The sequence below is a fragment of the Elgaria multicarinata genome, chromosome 3 (assembly GCF_023053635.1).
Source record: "Elgaria multicarinata webbii isolate HBS135686 ecotype San Diego chromosome 3, rElgMul1.1.pri, whole genome shotgun sequence".
Lineage (NCBI taxonomy): Eukaryota > Metazoa > Chordata > Lepidosauria > Squamata > Anguidae > Elgaria > Elgaria multicarinata.
In genome coordinates this window covers 31,574,306-31,595,092 of record NC_086173.1, presented here as the reverse complement: position 1 = coordinate 31,595,092, position 20,787 = coordinate 31,574,306, and the positions used below count along the sequence as shown (strand labels likewise).

General features: G+C 46.6%; 1 protein-coding gene across 1 annotated transcript; it reads right to left on the bottom strand.

Moving 5' to 3' along the window:
- Positions 1–405: 405 nt before the first annotated feature.
- Positions 406–20,787, bottom strand: GPD1 (glycerol-3-phosphate dehydrogenase 1). Its single transcript, XM_063119873.1, has 8 exons — positions 20,711–20,787; positions 18,218–18,395; positions 10,460–10,600; positions 8,104–8,242; positions 5,613–5,725; positions 4,625–4,858; positions 1,952–2,058; positions 406–1,156 (listed from the first exon to the last, which is right to left on the bottom strand). Exons 1-8 carry the CDS (start codon positions 20,749–20,751, stop codon positions 1,060–1,062), a joined length of 1,050 nt encoding a protein of 349 aa, XP_062975943.1. The 5' UTR covers positions 20,752–20,787; the 3' UTR covers positions 406–1,059.

Here is a 20,787-nt window from a genome sequence, read left to right as displayed (position 1 = left end):
TTAGTTTCAGCCCAGCCCCTATGCATGTTCACTCTTGAATAAGTCTCACTCAGTTCACTGGGACCTATTCCCAAAAGTGTGCATTGGGAGGATCTCAGCCTTTTTCTATGTGCCCTCAGGCTGTTCTCACAGGAGGCTCAAAGAGATTAGCAACAACCCATTTGCCAGAATGCTCATTTGCATTACAAATGCCTCTCCTCCACTTTCTCAGTTCAGAGGTGAAAGGCAATTCAAGTTTCTTGTATGACAGTGTGCTAAGACTCAGGTGCTGCAGTTCTCCTCCTTTCTGGGTTCTTAAGGCCTTTCCACTGAACATCCAAGCTGCTGAGATTTCAGTATCTCCCTCTCCATCTTGACGTGGGTGTAGCCTGAAGGCCAGGAATCAATTTTTTTGGTAAGAAGGAGTTGGTTTCTCACGTTAGTATTTATTCTTCCAAAATACAATATTCACAATCATGGCTAGATTTCCCATTCCCATGGATACCAGGGATGCTGAGGCCCAAGCCTTGTCTAAAGAAAGAGAGAGGGAGAACCCAACACTGGGAGCTAGTTTTAATCATAGCTGATGCTCCTTACACTCCTGGCCTGGAGAAATAAATTAGAATTTGCTCCTCTTCCTACCCCCACTTCTCCAGATATTGGCTATAACAAGCCTTTAAAGGCAGGTAAAACTGGCAGGGATCAAGCTTGAACCCTCAACCAGAGAAGTTAAAACCAAGGCAGAGGAACGGAGCAGGGATGAGCCAGGTCAAGGAAATGCTTTCTTTTCTCATGAGAGAAGATCAAAGCCAAAGGTTTTCCTGCTGCACGTATTGACAGAGGGGCGCTCTAATCTAGCAAGAGCCAAGCAGGAGACTGGACCAGCCCAGGCAACTTTGTGGACAACTGGTTGATAAATGGCAGGGACGTCCTGGTCAAAGAGTTGATCCCTAAACGCTATGGTTGTCCCCTCTTGGTTACCCATGCTCTGTGTTGGGTCCCTCGTCTCATGTTGGGGTGGCCATGCTGAAGCAGGTGGAGCGAGCCTACCCCCCCTTGCCTGTTGGAGCAAAAGGCCTATCACAAGTGCTCAGGGTGGTTCTGCAGGCACTTGATAAATTCGGTGACAGGTTTGCCTTTGTAGCAAATCTCATAGACGGCGGTGAAGAGTGGGAACCTGCAGGGGGGGAGAAAGAGACAAGAAAATGAGTAGCTCCCATCCCAGTAGGAGAGCTTGCCAGGAACAGGGAGACTTGAAACTGGCTGTGACACAAGGGAGGACACTGGGGGTTGGGGCAGGCATAGAAACAAGCTGCTCAAGAACCAAATGTGATACAACTTCAGAAGGGGTGTGGATGTGCTGTTGCCCTGTACTTCGGGAGTTCCTAATAAGTAAGACGTCAAACTTTACTCGGTTTAAAGCGGAGGTGGGCAGAAGGTGGATCTCCAGATGTTTTGGACTTCACCTCCAAGAAGCCCCTGCCAACATGGCCAGTGGTTGAGGTCTAAAACATTGGGACATTTACCTTCTGCCCATCCCTGATTTAAAGTCCTCATTTAGAAGTTTTAGCAGATTGATCGGCATAGGGCCAGTTTTAATTGGCAAAAGCACATTTTTGAGCATTAAGGGCCCACTTGAGCGTTTGTTGTAGCTGTTTTGGTTATGAAAAGGAAAATATTAAAGACGGCATTTCATTCAGGTCACAAGAAGCGGCTTTTGTTAATTAAACAGGGAGTTAATTCTCACTTCTGAGTGTCAAAAAGGTTCCTAACCTGAGATTGTGCTAATGTGCAAACGTTGATTAGCTAATCAGTTAAAAGGCAGATGATTAACCAGCTACAAATTCTTTAACTGATTGACAGGCCTACAAATAAGCCCTTGGTTATCGCCAACTACCACACAAATCTGTGGGGTTCCAATGTAGCACAGTTACTGATGCAAAGCTAAATGGGGGAAGGTCCCAGCACTCACTTGTCTGCCAGATTCTTGTGAGAGAGAATGTGATTCAGCTCTGCGGATGTCTGGGGGCCCTGCAGCTTCTGCCCGTTCAGCATCTCCTTTTCCAGTTGCTCGATAGTCTGCGAAATGCAAGACAAAAGCCCCAAGCGTGAGTGTCTGCATGATGCCATGTGGCCCTTCTGGATCCTATTTCTCCAAGCCACGTGAATCTATTAGCAGGGATGGAGAGCGTGTGCTCCCCCAGATGTGATTGGGCTGCAGCTCCCACTATCCCTCGCCATTGGCTACGCTGGCTAAGGCTGATGGGAGTTGCAGTCCACCAACATCTGGAGGGCCACATGTTTCCCCATCCCTGCTCAAAAGGGTTATTCAAGGTGTGGCCTTCTTCTGATGGCTTCCATTGACCTCTGGCCGTATCTACACGACGGAGGCAAATGGATTCAATAGTCTTCCTCTCTCCCCAGGGTCTCTTGTAAACCAGCCTCCCCCAACCTGGCACCCTCTGGATGTGTTGGACTACAACACCCATCATTCCCAGCCAGCAAGGCCAGTGGGCATTGTAGTCCAACCCATCTGGAGCACACCCAGTTGAGGGAGGTTGCTGCAAATTGTAGTTGTGAGGGGTGCATGTGTGTGTGTGTACACGTGTGCGAGGGATCGCTTAACATCAACTACAGTTCCCAGCATTCTCTGGGGAAAGCTGTGGTAGTGAAATGGGAAAAAAACCCGACATAAAAGTGTGGTGCAAGTATCCTGTAAGAAAGTGTTCCATTTTTACCTTGAAGATGACAGTAATGCTCAGTAGTTTACTAGAAGGCAGGCACTAGGCCTGCTTAGCTTTAAATGTGGGACCCTGGCAGGCAGCTAGCACTAGCCAGAGCTAGGTTGTACAGCATGCAATCTGGAGAGCCAGGCCAGAGTTTTCCTTCCTCACAGACCTGCAGAGGATACGGCACAGAGTCGCTTCCCAGCATCCTCTGCAACACTGCAGGAGATCCTGTGCTCTGTCTCTTGATGACATGCTGCTTCCCTCTGCTGCCCCTTGCAAGTGCTTGGGTTGCTGACACGGCCCTGGGGCCAGATTCCTCTAAGCCATGTTTCCTGGCCCTTTGGCAGAGATGGACAAGGACTGGCAGAGGACCAAGCTAGTTTTTGCCAAAGGACTCCAGATTTTGCAAAATTCCCAATGTTGCAAGCAAAACAAGCACTGCAACTTTTAACAGCAAAAAAATATCTTGAAGATAGAAGTTGCATGTCCTTGCCAGAGATGATATTTGTGCAAACCCTACCCTGTAATAGAGATCCCTTCCGAAATTATGCCCAGCTATGATTTTCAGGCTGCAAGGGAGTTTCTTTGCCAACTGTTGGGCTTTATATGTATCTGGAATCCGTGGAGCTGTTGCTCTCAGCTGCTGCTTTGTGTCCTTGGATCAAATAGCACTGCAGTTCCAGAAGCCTTTCCCAAGCACCTTTTTGCCTTGTGCCGGGTACACTTCAGCCACCCAATGATTCCAGCTCTTTCTCACATGCACAGGAATTATTATTATTGTTGTAGTAGTTATTACATTTATATCCCACCTTTTTTCCTCCAAGGAACCCAAGGTAGTGTACATAATTCTCCTCCTCTCCATTTTATCCTCACAACAACAACCCTGTGAGGTCGGTTGGGCTGAGAATCTGTGACTGGCCCAAAGTCACCCAGTGGGTTTCCATGGCTGAGTGGGGACTAGAACCTGGATCTCCCGACTCCCAGTCCAACACTTTAGCCACTACACCACACTGGCTCTCAGATATTAAACATGCCACCTGAATGGATTAGACCATGAGGTATCAACATGCTAATCTGTTGATAGGAAAGAGGGACTGCTGTCATCGTATCTGATGACTGAACTACAGTCCTGCCCCTGTCCTCACTCCTCTGTTCATTCAACTTTCAAGCACCCCCTTTAGCAAATAATTCCCATTGCTGGTACAGTCAGAGGCTAACCTCCCATTTCTGCCCCGTGTCCTGCAGCTATATACAACTCATGAAGCATACATATTAACATATCTGTGGTCTCTGCCTAGCACCAGTTGAAGAAAGCACTAATTTAGAGAAACAGAAAACGTTGGTAGAGGGAATTGAACACTACTAGAATTAACAGATCCCTGGGGTGTTATGGTTGTTATGGTTACTTGATGTTATGGTTACTTGAGAGCTAGTATAGCACAATGCAGCCTTCTCCAACCTGGTGCCCTCTGCTACAACTCCCATAATCCACCAGCCAGCTAGTTGTAGTCCAACACATCTGGAAGGCATCAGGTTGGGGAAGGCTGGTTTAGTGGCTGACTGAGCAATCTTATGCATGTATACTCAGAAGTAAGTCCTATCCTGTTGCTCACCCCCAGGCTACTGTCTTGGAGAACAAAGGTGCCAGAAAGTTCCCAGTTTAGATCTCACCTCTGCCATGAACTGACTAGGTAACCTTAGGTGAGCACTAAGCGCCCATCTGCAATATAGAGCAATACTATTGATCTACCTTACAGAATTGCTGTGAGAATTACTCATATTCGAAGCCCCTTTTTAAAAAAATCTGAGTGGGACCAATTATTTTCAGAGAGTTGAGATGTTCTGCAGTATTGTAGCCTTGAGGAATACTGGGCAACCCTACAAAATGCTACGCTGGCCCATGGTGACTTGCTTACCTTGCCGGTCTTGGCAAAAGCCTCGGCCACTTTGCGGTTACGGCCCCCGTAGCAGGTGGTGATGAGGTCAGCCACCCCGCAGCTCTCCAGGAAGGTGGCGCAAGTGACGGAGCCCTTGCAGAAGATTTTGGCAAAGGCAATCATCTCCATGAGGCCCAGGCGGATTACGGCAGCCTTGGTGTTATCTCCAAAGCCCAGCCCATCACAGAAGCCAGCCCCGACGGCCACCACATTCTGAGGGGAAGGAGGGAGACAACCTGCTGATTGCCAGCAAGGGTTTGCCCCAAGCTAGCATTGCCATTCAGTCTAAGGTGACCCTATGGAAAGGAGGGCAGGGCTCCTGTATCTTTATCAGTTGCACAGTAAAGGGAATTTCAACAGCTGTCATTTGTATGCATGCAGCACCTGGTGAAATTCCCTCTTCATCACAACAGCTAAAACTGCAGTACCCCTGCCTAACGTGACCAGATACAAAAGAGGGCAGGGCTCCTGCAGCTTTAACTGTTGTGGTGAAGAGGGAATTTCACCAGGTGCTGCATGCTCACAAATGACACCTGCTGAAATCTCCTTTTCTATCCAACTGTTGCAGCTACAGGAGCCCTGTCCTCCGTTCCATAGGGTCACCCTAATTAAGCAGACATGTGGGCAGCCCTGCCTTTGGTTTCTAAGGAGGGCGACGAAGGACTGCTCCTGCAGAAGGGTGGCAGGTGGAACCCAGGGATCTCCAGGAAGCACAACGTGGAGCACATTTTGCTAGGGAAGCCCATATTACAGTTAGTTTCAAATCTGCTCCAGCTTCCGGCAAGACAGCATGATTTCCCCCACAACTGTATCTCTGTACCTGGAGTGAGTGTTAGGGGTGAATGGGAGCAGCCTTAGACCAAACTTTTCCATGCAATGTCTTTCTGCTACCATGAGACGTTCCTGCGCAACAGCCGGACCCCAACCTGAAGGTGCCAGGCTGCCTGATTCCTGACTGTTCCCACACCTTGAGGGCACCGCAGATCTCTACGGTGTCTGCTTCTTGCACCACAGTGATTCGGAAGTTGGGTGTTTGCATCAGCTCCTTCAGGATCTGACCATGCTCTAGGTTCTTGCAGCCTGCAAAGATGAAAGAAAATACAGGGTGAAGATGAAAAGTGATTGTTACGATGTGAGATATCAACTTGCCTTGTATTGAGCCTGTTAACGTGGACTAGAGATGGATCCCATGAGTGGCGGTGGCTCTCCAACGTCTCAGACAGAGGTCTTTCCCAGCTCCCAGCCCTGTGACCTGAGATCCTTTATCAGCCTCACCAAAGCAGTGCCCTCTAGATGCATTGGAGTATAGATCCAGGGATGATGGGAATTGTAGTCCAACACATTTGCAGAGCATCAGGTTGGGCAGGACTGAAATTGTTGGTATCGCGGATTGAAGTTCGGGGCTGAGCCACGGAACCTTCGCTTGGAAATGGCCCACCTGCCCTACGTTGTTATTGTCTTGGAGTTCTCTTCTGCCAAAGAGATGAAATGGGTGGAATGGGATGCTATGGGACCTCCGAGATGTAGGAAACATGAGGGGGGGGCGGGGGCACGAGATTTTTGAAAAGACCATGACAACCTGGATGAATCAAAGTACCTTTCTCAGACAAAATGTTGGGCACTTATCAGAGATAGTGGAAACTGCAATGGAAGTAATGGATTTATCAGTAGGAGGTGCACTTTTCAAAGCCATCTGCTCAATTACTGACACCTCTGTTCTGCTCCGGAAGTCAAGGTTATGACATTAACCAAGGAATCTCTTTATTGATTTCCCCACCCATCCACCTATGACGAGCAGGGTTGTCAGAATTAGAGGTTCAATTATCAGGTTCATGTATAGGATTCCCCCCCCTCCCCAAAAAAGAGGGTTCTAGGCAGAGAGGAGCATTTGCTTTATAATGCTGCAGTGGTCCAACAGAAGGGGCAATTGTAGCAGTAGTAGAAATTAAGAATTAATCATAATAAACAACAACAATAACCACCACAACTAAGAGTCTTGACTAACATTTTGTTAGTCTTTAAGGTGCTACAACACAATTTGTTGTTTTTGCTGAAAATTTGAATAATAAATGTAATGAGCACATGAGAAAGCTGAAAACTCTGGAGGGTGCACTGAAGGTTTCTAAAGGTGAATACAGCTGTTGGTATAATAGAGGGACACTGGGGTGGGGTATCCTGCTGCTCTGAAGAATGCTGCATCTCGGCTGTTGTCTGGAGCTGCCCCTTTCCAGCATGTAACTCCTCTGCTGAGGGAACTGCACTGGCTGCCTATTCGCTACCGGGCCAGGTTTAAGGTTCTTGTACTTGTATACAAAGCCCTAAACAACTTGGGACCAGGATACCTGAGAGAGCGCCTTCTCCCTTACCAACCTGCCCGGTCACTGAGATCATCCGAGGGCCTGCTCCTAGTGGTTCCACCTAGATCCATCCTCCAATTGGAATCCACCAGGGGAAGAGCCTTCAGCGTGGTGGCGCCCCTCCTGTGGAATTCCCTGCCTCTGGAGGTCAGGCAGGCGCCAACCTTGTACTCCTTTCGGCGCCTCCTGAAAACATCTTTATTCCAAGAAGCCTTTCTTTAACATGCAGCCTTGGATTTCTGTGTTGTTGTTTTTTGCTTCTTTTTAAATTTTGTTTTAACTGTTTTATTCTGTTTTTATTTTCATTTTACTTTGTACACCGCTCCGAAATTTTTTTCAATGAGGAGCGGTATATAAATATTCTAAATAAATAAATAAATAAGAACCCACAACTTAGTAGCAAATGCCCCCCTCCTTTCCTTCTTTCTCTTCTTTACACAGAGGGACTGTAGCTCAGAGGTAGAGTACATGCTTTGTATTCAGAAAGTCCCAGGTCCAGTCTCTGACATCTCTAGTTAAAAGGATCAGGTCACAAATGATCTGAAAGACCAGGTGCCTGGACCTGGAGAGCTGCTGCCAATTGGAGTAGGCAATACTGGGCTAGATGGACCAAAACTATGACCTGGAGCTTCCGATGTTCCTTTCTGTATCACAATAAAATGTTCTTCACCGGTTTCCTTTTGCAGCATCATTGTGTTTTGTCAACGCTGCTCCCACTTTACTGGATCTAAGGAAGAGTAGCTGGACAATGGCCATCCCAGTTCCAGTTTGGCTAGCCTTGCCCAGATGTTTTGGACTGTCTGTGTCCTTTTCGCCTGTGCTTTGTGGATTGTCAGGTGCCTTTCTTTCCTTCGTGTATTCATTGATAGAATCAGATTTCTTCCAATTCCCTGAAATTGCGCAGATTTGCATTTAAAAAGTGCTTATTTGTGTTTGCGCAAATAAGCACTTGTGAAATGCACAGATTCCCCCATACGCTTTTTCATGCTGTAGCCCATGGGGGAAATGCACATTTTCAGCCATTTTTTTATTTTACATATTTTTCTTTGGCTAAATTTGCATAAAATTCTGGAAGGTAAACAAAAAACAAACACCCATTACCAATGGTGGTCTCACAGAACTTTTCCTCTGCCACTTCGTTGGCAATGTTGGCCCCCATTAGTACGCCCATTTCAATGCTGAGCTGCTCACGGATGATATCTGATATCAGCTTCAGTCCATCGGGGCCTTCATCCACACCCTGGGAACCAACCAAACATACAAATTATATGAGATCAGTAGGATATCTTTAGCTGATAACCCTGCAGTATCTCTTAGCCTTTGGCATCAGGGCCTGACTGTGCTTAGCCAAGCTGTGGCACAACAGGTCCACTCCAGACCTCCCAAACCCATTCCTTTCTATGCCACCAGCATACAACCAATGAAACCTCAAAAATTATTTCACTGTTGCAATGGTCACCTGTCCCACTACAGGTGTTCAGCAACATAGCAAGGCTAATTATGACATTATTTATTTATTTATTTATTTAATTACATTTATATACCGCCCCATAGCCAAAGCTCTCTGGGCGGTTCACAAAAACAGTAAACATTAAAAATATACAAAATCTAGTACTGCCGGTGGTCTCTCTGCTTCTCTTATATACAGTTGAGCTTTCCATGGACTTGTTGCAGACGATACTTTTTGCATTTCATGGACATTTAGCCCCATGGTTTACAACCACCCCCCACCCCCACCTGCACTTTACCCCCATGTTGTATATATCTGGCAACTGAGAATAGCACTTCATGCATCAGAGGAAGCGCTTATGCCATAATAAATCTGTTCGTTTTTAAGGTGCCAATAACTATGGTGTCTGGGGTTGATGGGAGTTGTACTCCAACACACCTGAAGGGCACTAGGTATTAGGCAACAAATCCAAGGTGTGGGTGTGAGCCCTGGAAAGCATTTTTCACCAAAAGCCATTTACGGTTTAATGGCTAAGGACACATGTTTAGACAGAAAAGAAAGTCCTACAATTTACAGCATTCCCCAGCCAGCCAGGCAACCAAGAGGCTAGGAATCTGTGTCCACTGATCTTCAGTATGCAACTAGTCTTGCTACCCTGATCATCAACCTGCTTCCAAGAGATTGAATCAGACTCTCAGGGGAGGGAACAGCTCTTGGGAGATGCTACGACTAGTTGTCTGGAGACTGTAAGATCATGGACAAGGTTCTTATAACACAGCATGACGCAAAGCATTGACGGAACTCTTCCCTTAAGCACGCTTACCATGCTCTCATAACATACTGAACTGAAACATCAAGTCCGGAGACAAGATATGAAAAATTCCTTCACAACATAATTGTTTCATTGCTGTTGTCGGGGGCAGCAGAAACATCTCAGGGGCTAGTGACCCTTGGAAGGTATTAAATAATAGGTGTTCAACCAATAGAACTTTCTATTTGCCTGATGCTTTGAAAGTGGCAAGAGAGTCAAAGGGTACTTCCACCAGGAAACACTCAGCCAGCTGTAATGTCATATAACCCCAACCAGATGCTTAGGACTACAACTCCCATCATCCCCAACCAGCATGGCCATTGGGCATGTTGGCTCCAGGTGACAGGAGTTGTATTATTATTATTAATTATTATTATTATTATTATTAATATCCCACCTTTATTCTTCCAAGGAACCCAAGGTGGCGTACATAATCCTCCTCTCCATGTTATCCTCACAAAAACAACCCTGTGAGGTAGGTTGGGCTGAGAGCCTGTGACTGGCCCAAAGTCACCCAGTGGGTTTCCATGGCCGAGTGGGGACTAGAACCCAGATCTCTCAACTCCCAGTCCAACACGTTAGCTCTAACACATCTGGAGGTCATCTGGTAGGAGAAGGCCAACACCAGATACCATTATAAGGAACCAGAAATCTCTTTCAGTCCAAGGGCCGAATTCAATTTCAGAGAAGCTCTTGGGGGCTGCATTCCAGTGCTGGGCGGAGCCAATGACAAAAGGGTTGGAGCCAAAATACCAGCATACTTTAGCTCCGAGCTCTTACAGCCAGTAACTAAGCCTTAGGAGTGGCATTTCAACCTTTTAGCATGGGAAAAAAAACTGCACAAAAGCTGGAAAACCAATAACAAGCAGTTGGGTGAAAGTGACGTGGCTGGGGAGCCCTGTGATTTGGCCTCTGACCTTGAAGCTCTTCCCAACTGCGTGATAAACACTCTCTGAATAAATCAGCATCATTGTTTAACCATAGACGTGTGGGTTTTCCCCATTCTTCCCCAGTCTGTTTCCTGGCCCTGTCCTTGTCTTTATCCTGCCCTCCCCACATCCCATAGCAGTGAAATGCCTTCCAGAACACCCAAGCAAATGTCTTCAAACCTCTCCCTGGAACAGTTACAGCTCCTGCCAAGCCTCACCATGCAGCCACTACCTTGGACATCTCCCCCCCCCTTAGCCAACTCACACCTTGATGAGCGAGATCCCAATTGTTTCCTTCTTGACATGGCCTTTCAGCTGGTCGCAGAGTTTCCCAATGAACTGGTGTGGCACTACGAAGACAAGAATGTCCGCATCAGCTGATGCCTTCATCACATCCGGCACTGCCACCTGCAGCACGAGGGGTGGAAGGAGAAAAACGTCAACGTCTGACGGCTTCAACAGCCCAAGTAGGGTGCAGGTCCTCCTCATGAATGTGTAGGAGGAGAGATGGGTGGGTAGGAAAAATTGACACTTGCTTTGATGGACACTTGCGTGACCTCATTTCTGCAGTAAAGTAAACAAAAAGCTGAATGTTGTCCTGCATAAATTATGGAGATCAAATATATTTCCTAACACATGCAGTTAAAAAAAAATACTCTTAATTATTTTGCATTATCGCTTTTGAGAAAGCCAAGCAATGGAGACTCCAGGTGCCTGTGTGCAAAATGCAGGGCAGGAAAAAATATGGCAGTTGTTCTGGAAAGGCGAATGAAGCCTCCCATTGGCCTCCTGAGGAGATCTTCAGTGGGTACATTTGTTCTTCAGCACCTGCCCTTCCCAACTTGGCTGATGAGCTCTTCTGAGCTGTGCTCCACATTTGTGAAACCCTTCCCGTGAGGTGATGACAACATTATGATAAATAGCCTGACAATTCATGAGGCTGCTTTGATCTAGTCCCTGGACCAGCGTCCTGAGAACAGAGACATCCCCAAGAGGACAGTACCGGCGGGAGTGGGGAGCTGTGTTAATACTTTTCACCTTTAGATTAAATATGAAGAACACTCTCCCTGTTCATCATTGTTCAACAATTCAACAAGCTGCCCAGGGAGGCTGTAGGAAATCCTTCCCTTGGATTCTTTCAAGGAAATTCTGGGTGGCCCATGACACGGTGGGTAGGCTGGATGGTTTACAGCAGCTCTTCACTCAGAGAGGTTGGACATCCTATACCTAAAGAATCCCTATGGATTCACTAAATAAAGGTAAGTTTTATGACATACATTATTGTGATGTTTTGGATCTTAATGTATGTTATGGATTTTTTAATTTATTATTACATTTATATCCCTGTCTTTTTCCTCTTGCAGGGCACCCAATTTACATGACCCTCTTCCTCTCTCTTTTATCCTCACAACATCCCTGTGAGGCAAGTTGGGCTGAGAGTCAGTGAGTGTCCCAAAGTCACCCCGTGAGCTTCTATGGCTGTGTGGGGACTAGAATCCGGATCTCACGACTCCTAGTCCAACACTCTAACCACAACACCACACCAGGTCTATCTAGTCCAGCATCCTATTTCACACAGGGGTCCAGCCAGATGCTTCTAGAAAGCCCATCAACAGGACATAACGGCAATAGTCCTTCCTTGCTCTAGAACCTGAATCTCCTGAATGCCAGCCCAACACTCTAACCACTAAACCAAACTAAACTGATTCAATTTGGATTTTTGATTTGACTGCTTCAAGATACTTTTAGATACGGCAAGCCATCTATAAATTGATTCAGTTGTAATGATAATGATGAGAAGAAGTTGGGTTGATGTTATTGGACATGCTGCAATGATTCTAGCACAGAGAAATAAAGCAACGGAGACTATTTCCTCCCTCCCTGACTGCTCCATTATGCTCCCATTATTGTTCCAGGGTAAGTTCAATAAGACTAGTGCCAACCTTGCTTGCATTCTTTAAACCTGGAGCAACCCACTTCTGAACTAGTTCTCCCTGGCCATCATCCAACCTTAGGAATCTATGTTACAGCAGCAAAACCAGCTAGGAAAGGCAGGCCCGGTCTCTTGCATGGGAATTCAAGCTCCATTATATTACCCAAGCATTCATATTAATCTTTGTAAACTGCCCAGAGAGCTTCGGCTATGGGGTGGTTTACAAACGATGATGATGATGATGATGTAGGGCTGTCACATTTGGGGTTTTTCTTTCCTGACTTGCTGTGCTTTTATTTTGACTCTTACATCCAAGGAGAAACTGACCTCCAAAGAGATACGTCAATGGTGACATTAAACAATAACACTTCTATAACATCTCATATACACAGAGGTTGATCAAGGCCCAGAATTCATAACACCCAGGCTGCCTTAAGTGGAGCATCCATTTCTGGGAGCCAAGCTGGACTCCCTGAATACAAGGAAATGGGGGGCAGACAGAAAGCGACAGGACGGAAGTCGCACAGGGGTCTCCTGAACTCTCATGCTCACTATCATGTCTCATCTATTTGTATTTGCCCAGCATGCATTAACCAAGTGGGCTTCCTGACACTCCCCTGGCACCTGGAGACCAGATTAGTTAGCAAGCAGGGAGAAGGTTATTTATTACTTTTGTTACCAAGGCAACTTGTTTCTTCAACTTCACTCTGCTGGAAGCTGCACAAGCCAGCCCTGCTGTGTTCCTGACTGTAGGAAGCGTAGGGGGTGGAGGGGAAGGACATCTGTGCCAATGGGCCTTGCAGTGCTTCCAGCTCAACCCAAAGTATCTGTAATTATTTTTTACTTTATTTTAAAGTATTTGCAAACCACAGTTCATTAAAAGCAAAAAAGAAGATCCCACAGCAGTTTACAGTCAAATACAAGATAATAAGCCATCCAAACCCTACAAAATATACACAAAAAATAAAACCCAACTAACAACAGAATGGCAGCCAATCAAAAACCCATCTGAACACAAATCAGAGTTATGGGAAGACAACAGTAGCCGGCCAACAGAACAGATAGCAAAGGCAATATGAAATGATTTTTTTTTAAAGTCTTGCAGAAAAATGAGGATGCTGCACAGATCTCTCTCAAAAGAGAGTGCTACAACATGGGGGCTGCTACTGCAAAGGCCCTGCTCCTAGTAAAGGCCAATCTAGCCTCTGCATAAAATGGAATTTAATTGTCAGGCCAGGGGCTGAAGCCACTCCGAGTTATAGCTTATTATTGCCTGCTGCATAGTCTTCTTGCTGCACATTTCTCCAGAAGCAGTTGCATGTCTCCATATGCATTGCACATGTTCCAGGAACAGCACATTAAGAGCCAATCCAAATATCAGCCTTGGATCCATACAGCTAGAGATATGGACAGTTCATGTATTTCAATTTCCCCCCAACCTGGTGCCCTCTAGATGTTTTGGAATTCAGCTCCCATCCGCATGGCCAGTGGTCAGGGATGCTGGGGATTGTAATCTAAAACATCTGGTGGGAACCAAGTTGAGGAAAACTAGTCTACTGGAACAGATTACTTGCAGAATCGGGTATAGAGTTTGGCACCCTCTTTGTGCAACCAATCAAAGCTCTTCATGTAGCAGCAATTCCGCCTTTTTTCCATAGAAGTTTTTCTGCAGTAAGGAAAAAGGTGGGAGAAGAGGTGGAGAAACACAGAAGGATTATGAGTGGCAGATGTTGTTGTCTGGACCTCGCTCCTTCCCCCAAAAATCCATGAATGAAATGCAGCGATGGTGCGATGAAAACCTCCTATGGAAACACCCAACTTTTGTATTATTGATCAGTTGAGATGTGTAGCCCTCCCTGTGCCTCAGATTTGGGTCATGGCACTACATAAAAAACAACAGTCACAGATACACTAAAGCATGCAAATAATAATCAGAAGAAACAAAAATACAGTCTGATTCCATAAGAAACTTAACACTAACCATCAAAAGAAGCCTGAAGAGGAAAGTCAAACTCTTAGCTCAAATATGCAGAGATAACAAATGATATGGCCCTTCCTGGACGTCAACCATTCATGCTACTGGCTGGGCCCCCTTACATTTAAATGCCTGCTCCTCTTAAATGCTCCTCCACCCCAAAAGCTAGCCTTGCAATTCTTAAATTTTCAGACTTAGGGTCCATGGACCCTGGATCCTGCTTTTAATTTTTAACTCTCATTAGCCTCAGCAAGCATGGCCAAAGCTCAGGAATCCTGGTAGTTGTAGTTCAAAACATCTGGAGGGCACCAGGTGAGGGAAAGGCTGCCCTAGGAGGATGTTGCACATCTGGCTCCAAGGTGGAGGCAGATTTTGGGGATTCCTTTCTGTCCACCATGACTGCAGAGGTTGGCTAGAGCCCTGGGCTTGGAAGCAAAGAAGCCAGGCTCAGATCCCTGTTCCATGCGAGGAAACTCACATCGTGGCCTTGGGCAAAAATAAAGGTAAAAAATTGCAAAGGTAAAAAATAAATAAAAAGGCCACTGTGAGGTCCTTGGGATAGAAATGTAGCAAAAGACTAAACAGATAAAACCAACATGCTTGCAAGCATTGCAAGAATGGCTCAGAAATCACAGCGATGAGGCTGGGGAGATTTGCAGAGCTTCTCATTCATGAGTGAGATTTTGAGTTTTTATACCTCTTCACTTTGTAACCGAAGCCCTTGAAGCGGTCTACGATGCATTTATTTATCACACTTTTATCCCACTCTTCCTCCATGGGACTCAGACCCATATACATGGTTCTTCTCCTCAGAACAACCTTGTCAGATAGGTTAGATAGCAACTAGCTCACAGTGGCCCAGTTATGGCTGAACAAGGACTTGAGCCTGGCTCACCCTGGTTCAAGGGAAATTCTCAACCTGGCACCCTCCAGATGTATTGTGTTGCAATTTCCATCATCTCCAACCAACAAGGCCTTGTGCTGGTTGAGGATGATGGGACTTGCCATTCAACACATCTAGAGAGCACCAGGTTGGAGCAGGCTGCTCTAACCATTACACCATGCTACCTTTGATGCTCCACACTGCCATAGGCCTATTGTTTTACTACCCACCCCATGTTGTTTCCAATGTACATTTCCTTCTCTTGCCCCCTCCCAAATTTCAGGGTTTTTGGAAACACCGAGTATAGCCCTCCAAGGCAGATGTCAAAGGCCCTGACAGATCGATAAAAAGCCGTGCAGTCCCTAGGAAGTACTAGCACAGGCCACTTAATCTTGCCCTCTAGTGCAGGCTGGTTTTACAGTAGCTTGAACATCACCAACAAAAAAAATCCACTTTAGGCAAAAAGCTGTCCCTTCTAAAACCTGGCGTTCTGCTTCTGCCATTATATTCCACCATCTATATTCAATGTATTGGGTTTATAGGTTCATGTTTTTATGATATGTATACACTCCCATTAATACTCACAAAGAAAGTATATAAATATTCCTGTTCCTCGCTTTATCCACTCTTCTCCTCCTCCACTCCCAACTCTGCTGTAAGATTTCTGTGTCTATTCTTTGCTGTACAATTTCAGGTATTGGACTCAAGTTTTCAAAATGTCACCAGAACATGAAGGATTCCAACAAAAAGTCCTTTGTTCTCAGTTATGTGGGAGTGAAATAAGTTAGATTCTCAACATTCAGCACATTTCAACCAAATCTAAGCAGTTTTAACCCCCACACAGGTTTCAATAGGAGGCTTAACTCTCCTTCTTGAAATTAGTGGGAGTGAAAATTGCTTTGTTTTGGCAGAATTGTCTCCATTTTAAAGGTAGGGGTGATGGTGGTAGTAGTGGTGGCGGTGAGAGTATTCAAAAGTCTTTTCATATTTACCATTTCCCACTGGTAAGATTCTTCCTGTCCAGGATTAGAACTGTGGGGATTTGGGAGGTTATGTTCACCCAGTCTACTCCATATGGGCCAGTGCTGGGTTTGTTCAGGTTCTGTGGCCCACTATGAGCCCAGCAGCCCCCTCCCAAGAAGAGGCCCACTTCAGAAATTGGGAATCCCAGAATTTATCCTGGGCTAGATCAAAAACAGACTGCCAAAGACTTCCATTTGCCCTAGCGTTATGCAGAGCCACAGCTATTCTTTGGTTCTGGTGTTGATAATGCTACTCCTCAGAGATAACGGCAAGACATGTTCCATCTTTAAAGACATGATGTAATATTCCATAATTAAATGGCAGTCAACAGTGGTTGGACTGCTGGATAAATGACTGATTTGGGGCATGGAGGATCCAAGTTCATAGGTGATTCCATAGCTCAGTGGCTGGCCCCATACTTTGCTCCAGCATCTCCACTTAAAGCACATGTGGGCCACATGTGCCCCTTGCCTACTCTCTGTGTAGCCTGGACTGCTCCGCCCACTTTCCCCTGCTGCTCAGCTGATCAACCATCATTGGCTGGTGGGGGAACAGATAGCTGTTGCCTCACTGCTAACAGCAGTGGGGAAACCGCAATCTGGCTCAAGACTGAGGTGGTGCAGAGGGCTTTAATATTGCCCCACCTCCCAGCAAACGGAGTGCAGAGGCCACCATTTCCTTGCTCCTATTGGAAGCGAGGAAAACAGTGATCTGGTTCCCCACAGCAATCCCACCCCCTGAATTCCGTGGGTCGGGAGGGGCGCTTTAAACGTGGAGGGAGAGGTGTGCATGTGCGTGTGTGCAGCTGCGCATATGTGCTCGTGTGTATGTGCATGCATCTGTGTGGGCTTAACCCACCACCCAGACCTTGAGGCTGAAACATTGCCCACACCTGACTTAAAGGACTGGAGAGGAGGTAAAGAGAAAGACCCTCTTTTGGCCCAAGATCCTGCAGAGCTGCTGCTATTTCTCCTTCTCCCTGGTGCTCACCTGGTTTGTTGGACTATGGCTTCCAATGGCCATACTGGCTGGGATGATTGGAATTGTAGTCCAACACACCTGGCAGATACCAGGGTGGAGAAAGCTATAGTAGGCAAAACTGACTACGATGGCCCCCAAGTCTGATGGCATAAAGCAGCTTCATAAGATTCTGGGCGGGCAGCTGCCTTCTGGGCCTAAGCACTGAGAAGGCTGTGCAGGAGAAAAATGCATGCAGTAAGAGAGTGGGAAAGTACTTTGTACGCTGCAGAGCCATTTATAAAGGGTTAAGTATGAATTCGGCCTGAATTCACAGGCTGGACAAGCCCACCACATGCCCCCTTCAGGCACTCTGATATTACTACCATCTGTGAGAGGTGGCCTGCCTCAGAAGTCAGTGTGGTGTAGTGATGAGCGTGTTGGGCTGGGTCTGAGGAGTTCTAGTCCCCACTCAGCCATGACGCATACTGGGTGGGCCAATCACTGACACTCAGCCTAGCCTATCTCACAGGGTTGCTGTGAGGATAACACGGAGAGGAGGACCATGTAAATTCCCTTGGATTCCTTGCAAGAGGGGGGAAAGGCAGGATAGACATGTAAAATAAATATCGGGGTGCCATTAAAAGGTAGGAGATGGTTCATTATTTGGCTAATTATATTTTTCAGCCCCACAGGTGGCACTAGTTGGATTTTTTTGTCTCAGGCACCCAAATATCTTGGGCTACCTTTGATTCAATGATAAACTGTAGAAGCTGAAGGTCAGGCATGGCGAGGGACACGAGGCGTTGCCTCGTGCCATCCTCCAAGGGAAGCTCGGAGGATGGCAACAAGGGAGAGGGCCTTTTCAGTGATGGCCCCCAGACTGTGGAATGATCTCCCTGATGAGGCTCGCCTGGCGCCAGCACTGTTATTTTTCAGGCACCAGGTCAAGACTTTTCTCTTGTCCCAGGCATTTAACAGCATTTAACAACACTAAGCTTGTTTTTTAATGGACCCCAGAACTGTTGTTTTTTAAATGGGTACTCTTGTTTTTATACTGTTTTTATGTTTCTGATGGTTTTAAATTTTGTATATTTTTTTAATGTTTACTGTTTTAACTTTTGTGAACTGCCCAGAGAGCTTCGGCTGTGGGGCGGTATATAAATGTAATAAATAAATAAAATAAAATTCTGGAATAGGGTTTGCAGCCTGCCTACACAGCGCTCCCATTCCCCACCCTGCTCCCAAACGCACCACATTGGGAGGCAGCTTGTGGCCCGGCAAGTACTTGATGTTCTCGTGCTGCGTGTTGATGACCTCGGTGAGTTTCTTGCCACCGACCTCTTCTTCAAACACCCACATGTTCACGGTGGTATCAAACTTGTCCAGTTTGGCTGCATTGCTACCCACGATCTTGGCAATAGCCGAGCCCCTGAAGGAGGAACAAGAGGAAAAGGAGGAGAGAGATTAGGCTAGAAATTCAGGGTTCTGCCTCTGTGTTGGATTACAGTTTGTGCAGAGGTACCAGAATTCTGGCTAGGGTTCCGACACAGGATGGGAGCAGAATACGCAGACAGAGGGAAATGGCATTTGCTTTCCAAGTTCAAGTATAATGTTAAGAAAATAAGAGCCTTGCTGGGTCAGGTCACAGGTCTATTTTTAATCAATCAATTAATTAATTACATTTATATCCCACCTTTAAACCTCCTTAAGGAATCCAACGTGGCATACATAATCCTTCCCCTCTCCATTTTATGCTTACAACAACCACCCTATGAGATAGGTTGGGCTGTGAGTCAATGGCTGGCACAAAGTCATCCAGTGAGCTGCCATGGCCAGGTGGGGGCTATAATTCAGATCTCCCAACTCCCATTCCAACGCTCTAACCACTACACCACACTGGCTCTATCTAGTCCAGCATCCTGTTTCACACAGTGGTCCAGCCAGCTGTCTCTGGAAAGCCCACAGCAGGACATGATGGCAATAGTCCTTCCCTGCTAGTGGTATTCCTAGTGGTATACTGCATCTGAATAGGGAGGCCCCATATAGCCATTAATAAACCTCTTTATCCATGGACTTCTCTAATCCCTTTTTAAAGCCATCTAAGCTGCTAGCCATCATGATACCACAGAAAATTAGTAATGAGCTGTGTGAAGTAGTTCTTCCCTAAATCTAAGTTCTTCCTCTGAAAATCCAATTTAAAGAGGTTTGATTCTCTCCTCCCCTGCCGCTCCTTTCAAGGAGGTGTGTATTTATTTATTACATTTTTATACCACCCAATAGCCAAAGCTCTCTGGGCAGTTCACAATAATACTCTACTACTTAGAAAGAACAAAGAGGCTTGTGGCAACTTAAAGACCAATAAATTAATTATGGCACAAGCTTTTAGGGACAAGAGTCCACTTCATCTGGTGCTTGAAGTATTATGCTAAGTTGGTAGACAGGCATGTGATGAAGCCATGAAAGCCGTAACCAATGTGTTAGCTTTTAAGGTGCCACAAGACACACCTCTGGAAATAGCTCAGGGAAATGTATTCTAGTACAGAATATGAGGCCCTGGAGCTCAGACTGGAAGCTTCTCTGCCTCACTGCAGATGCATGAGGAGATTCACTGTGGTTACTCTGTGGTTGGGGGAGATACTTTGCACATGCTCAAGTAAGTACCGTTATTCCCACACTGCACAGCTGAGCCTTGGTGCTGATAGCCAATTCTGAGCTCTCAGCCTCTCCCAACCTGGTCTTCACTAGATGTGCTAGACTACAAATCCCATCATCCTCATCCAGCAGGACCACTGATCATGGGAGTTGTGGTCCAACCCATCTGGAGGTTGGGAGAGGCTGACTGTCCTGGATAAAACCGAAGCCGTAGCAAAAAGCACTCAAACAGCAAGTGGATTTATGGAGAAAGCGGAGAGGCCCTGGCTTGCAGCTGTACATAGCACGTCATGTTAGAGATAGCGATACTAAAAGAGGTGCCAGAAACGGGCTCGCGGAGGGCAACTTTAGCTTCAAGTGCTAGGACGCGCCTTTCCCATGAGATCTTCCGCCACCCCTGTAACCACCACCCAGCAGAAAGGCCAGCAGGACCCAGAGGGAAATCAAATCGCCTCTGCCTAGCAGGGCTTGAAACCAAAAAGAATTAGCGCGGTCATGTTCTCACAACCACAACTCGAGAAAGCCCTTTGTAATTCGAATCTGATTACAACAGAAACCTCAGTGGCACCTGTCAGTCTAGATACCCCACTACAGTCTCTCAGACATACCCTCATACGCCACACCCGGGGGGCTCCCCAACCCTCTTCAGAGCCCCCTTCTCAGAACAACACCCAACCGCCCACACACCTCTATGAGGTCCGTTTCCACAGGGGCAGCCGCATTGGTCGGCTGCAGCAGAAATGACGAAGAATCCGGTGGCGCCTTAAAGGCTAACACATTTATCCTGGCATCAGCTTTCGTGGACTCCGCTGCACTTCAGCAGATACATCGAGTTTCGAGTTTGATAAACGGACTACTTCTGGCATCTGATGAAGCAGACTCCAGTCCACGAAAGCTCATGCCGTGCCGGAATAAACGTGGTAGCCTTTAAAGTGCCACAAGCCTCTTTTACGCTAGATTACCTATTTTAAAAGCTGCAATGCCATAATTGCCCTCCTCTCCCCTACCCCTTCCCTTTTTGGACCCTCTGGGCGCCCCTAGGCTCTTCAGCCAGGCTTGCTCCCTCCGGCTCCTGCCGCCCCCCGCACGCACCAGTTGCCGGAGCCCACGATGCAAACTTTCTTTCCACCCATCGGGACAGAATGTCAGGCAGCCGCTCGCTCGCCCTC

Bases quoted from the DNA above. Each gene is read 5' to 3' on its own strand.
- GPD1 (XM_063119873.1), bottom strand. From the start codon at position 20,751: ATGGGTGGAAAGAAAGTTTGCATCGTGGGCTCCGGCAACTG. The intron at 10,601-18,217 runs GTGCGTTTGGGA...CTCGTGCTGCAG, and splicing joins ACAAGCTGCCTCCCAATGTG to GTGGCAGTGCCGGATGTGAT. The intron at 5,726-8,103 runs GTAATGGGTGTT...TCATCTTTGCAG, and splicing joins GTTCTGTGAGACCACCATTG to GCTGCAAGAACCTAGAGCAT.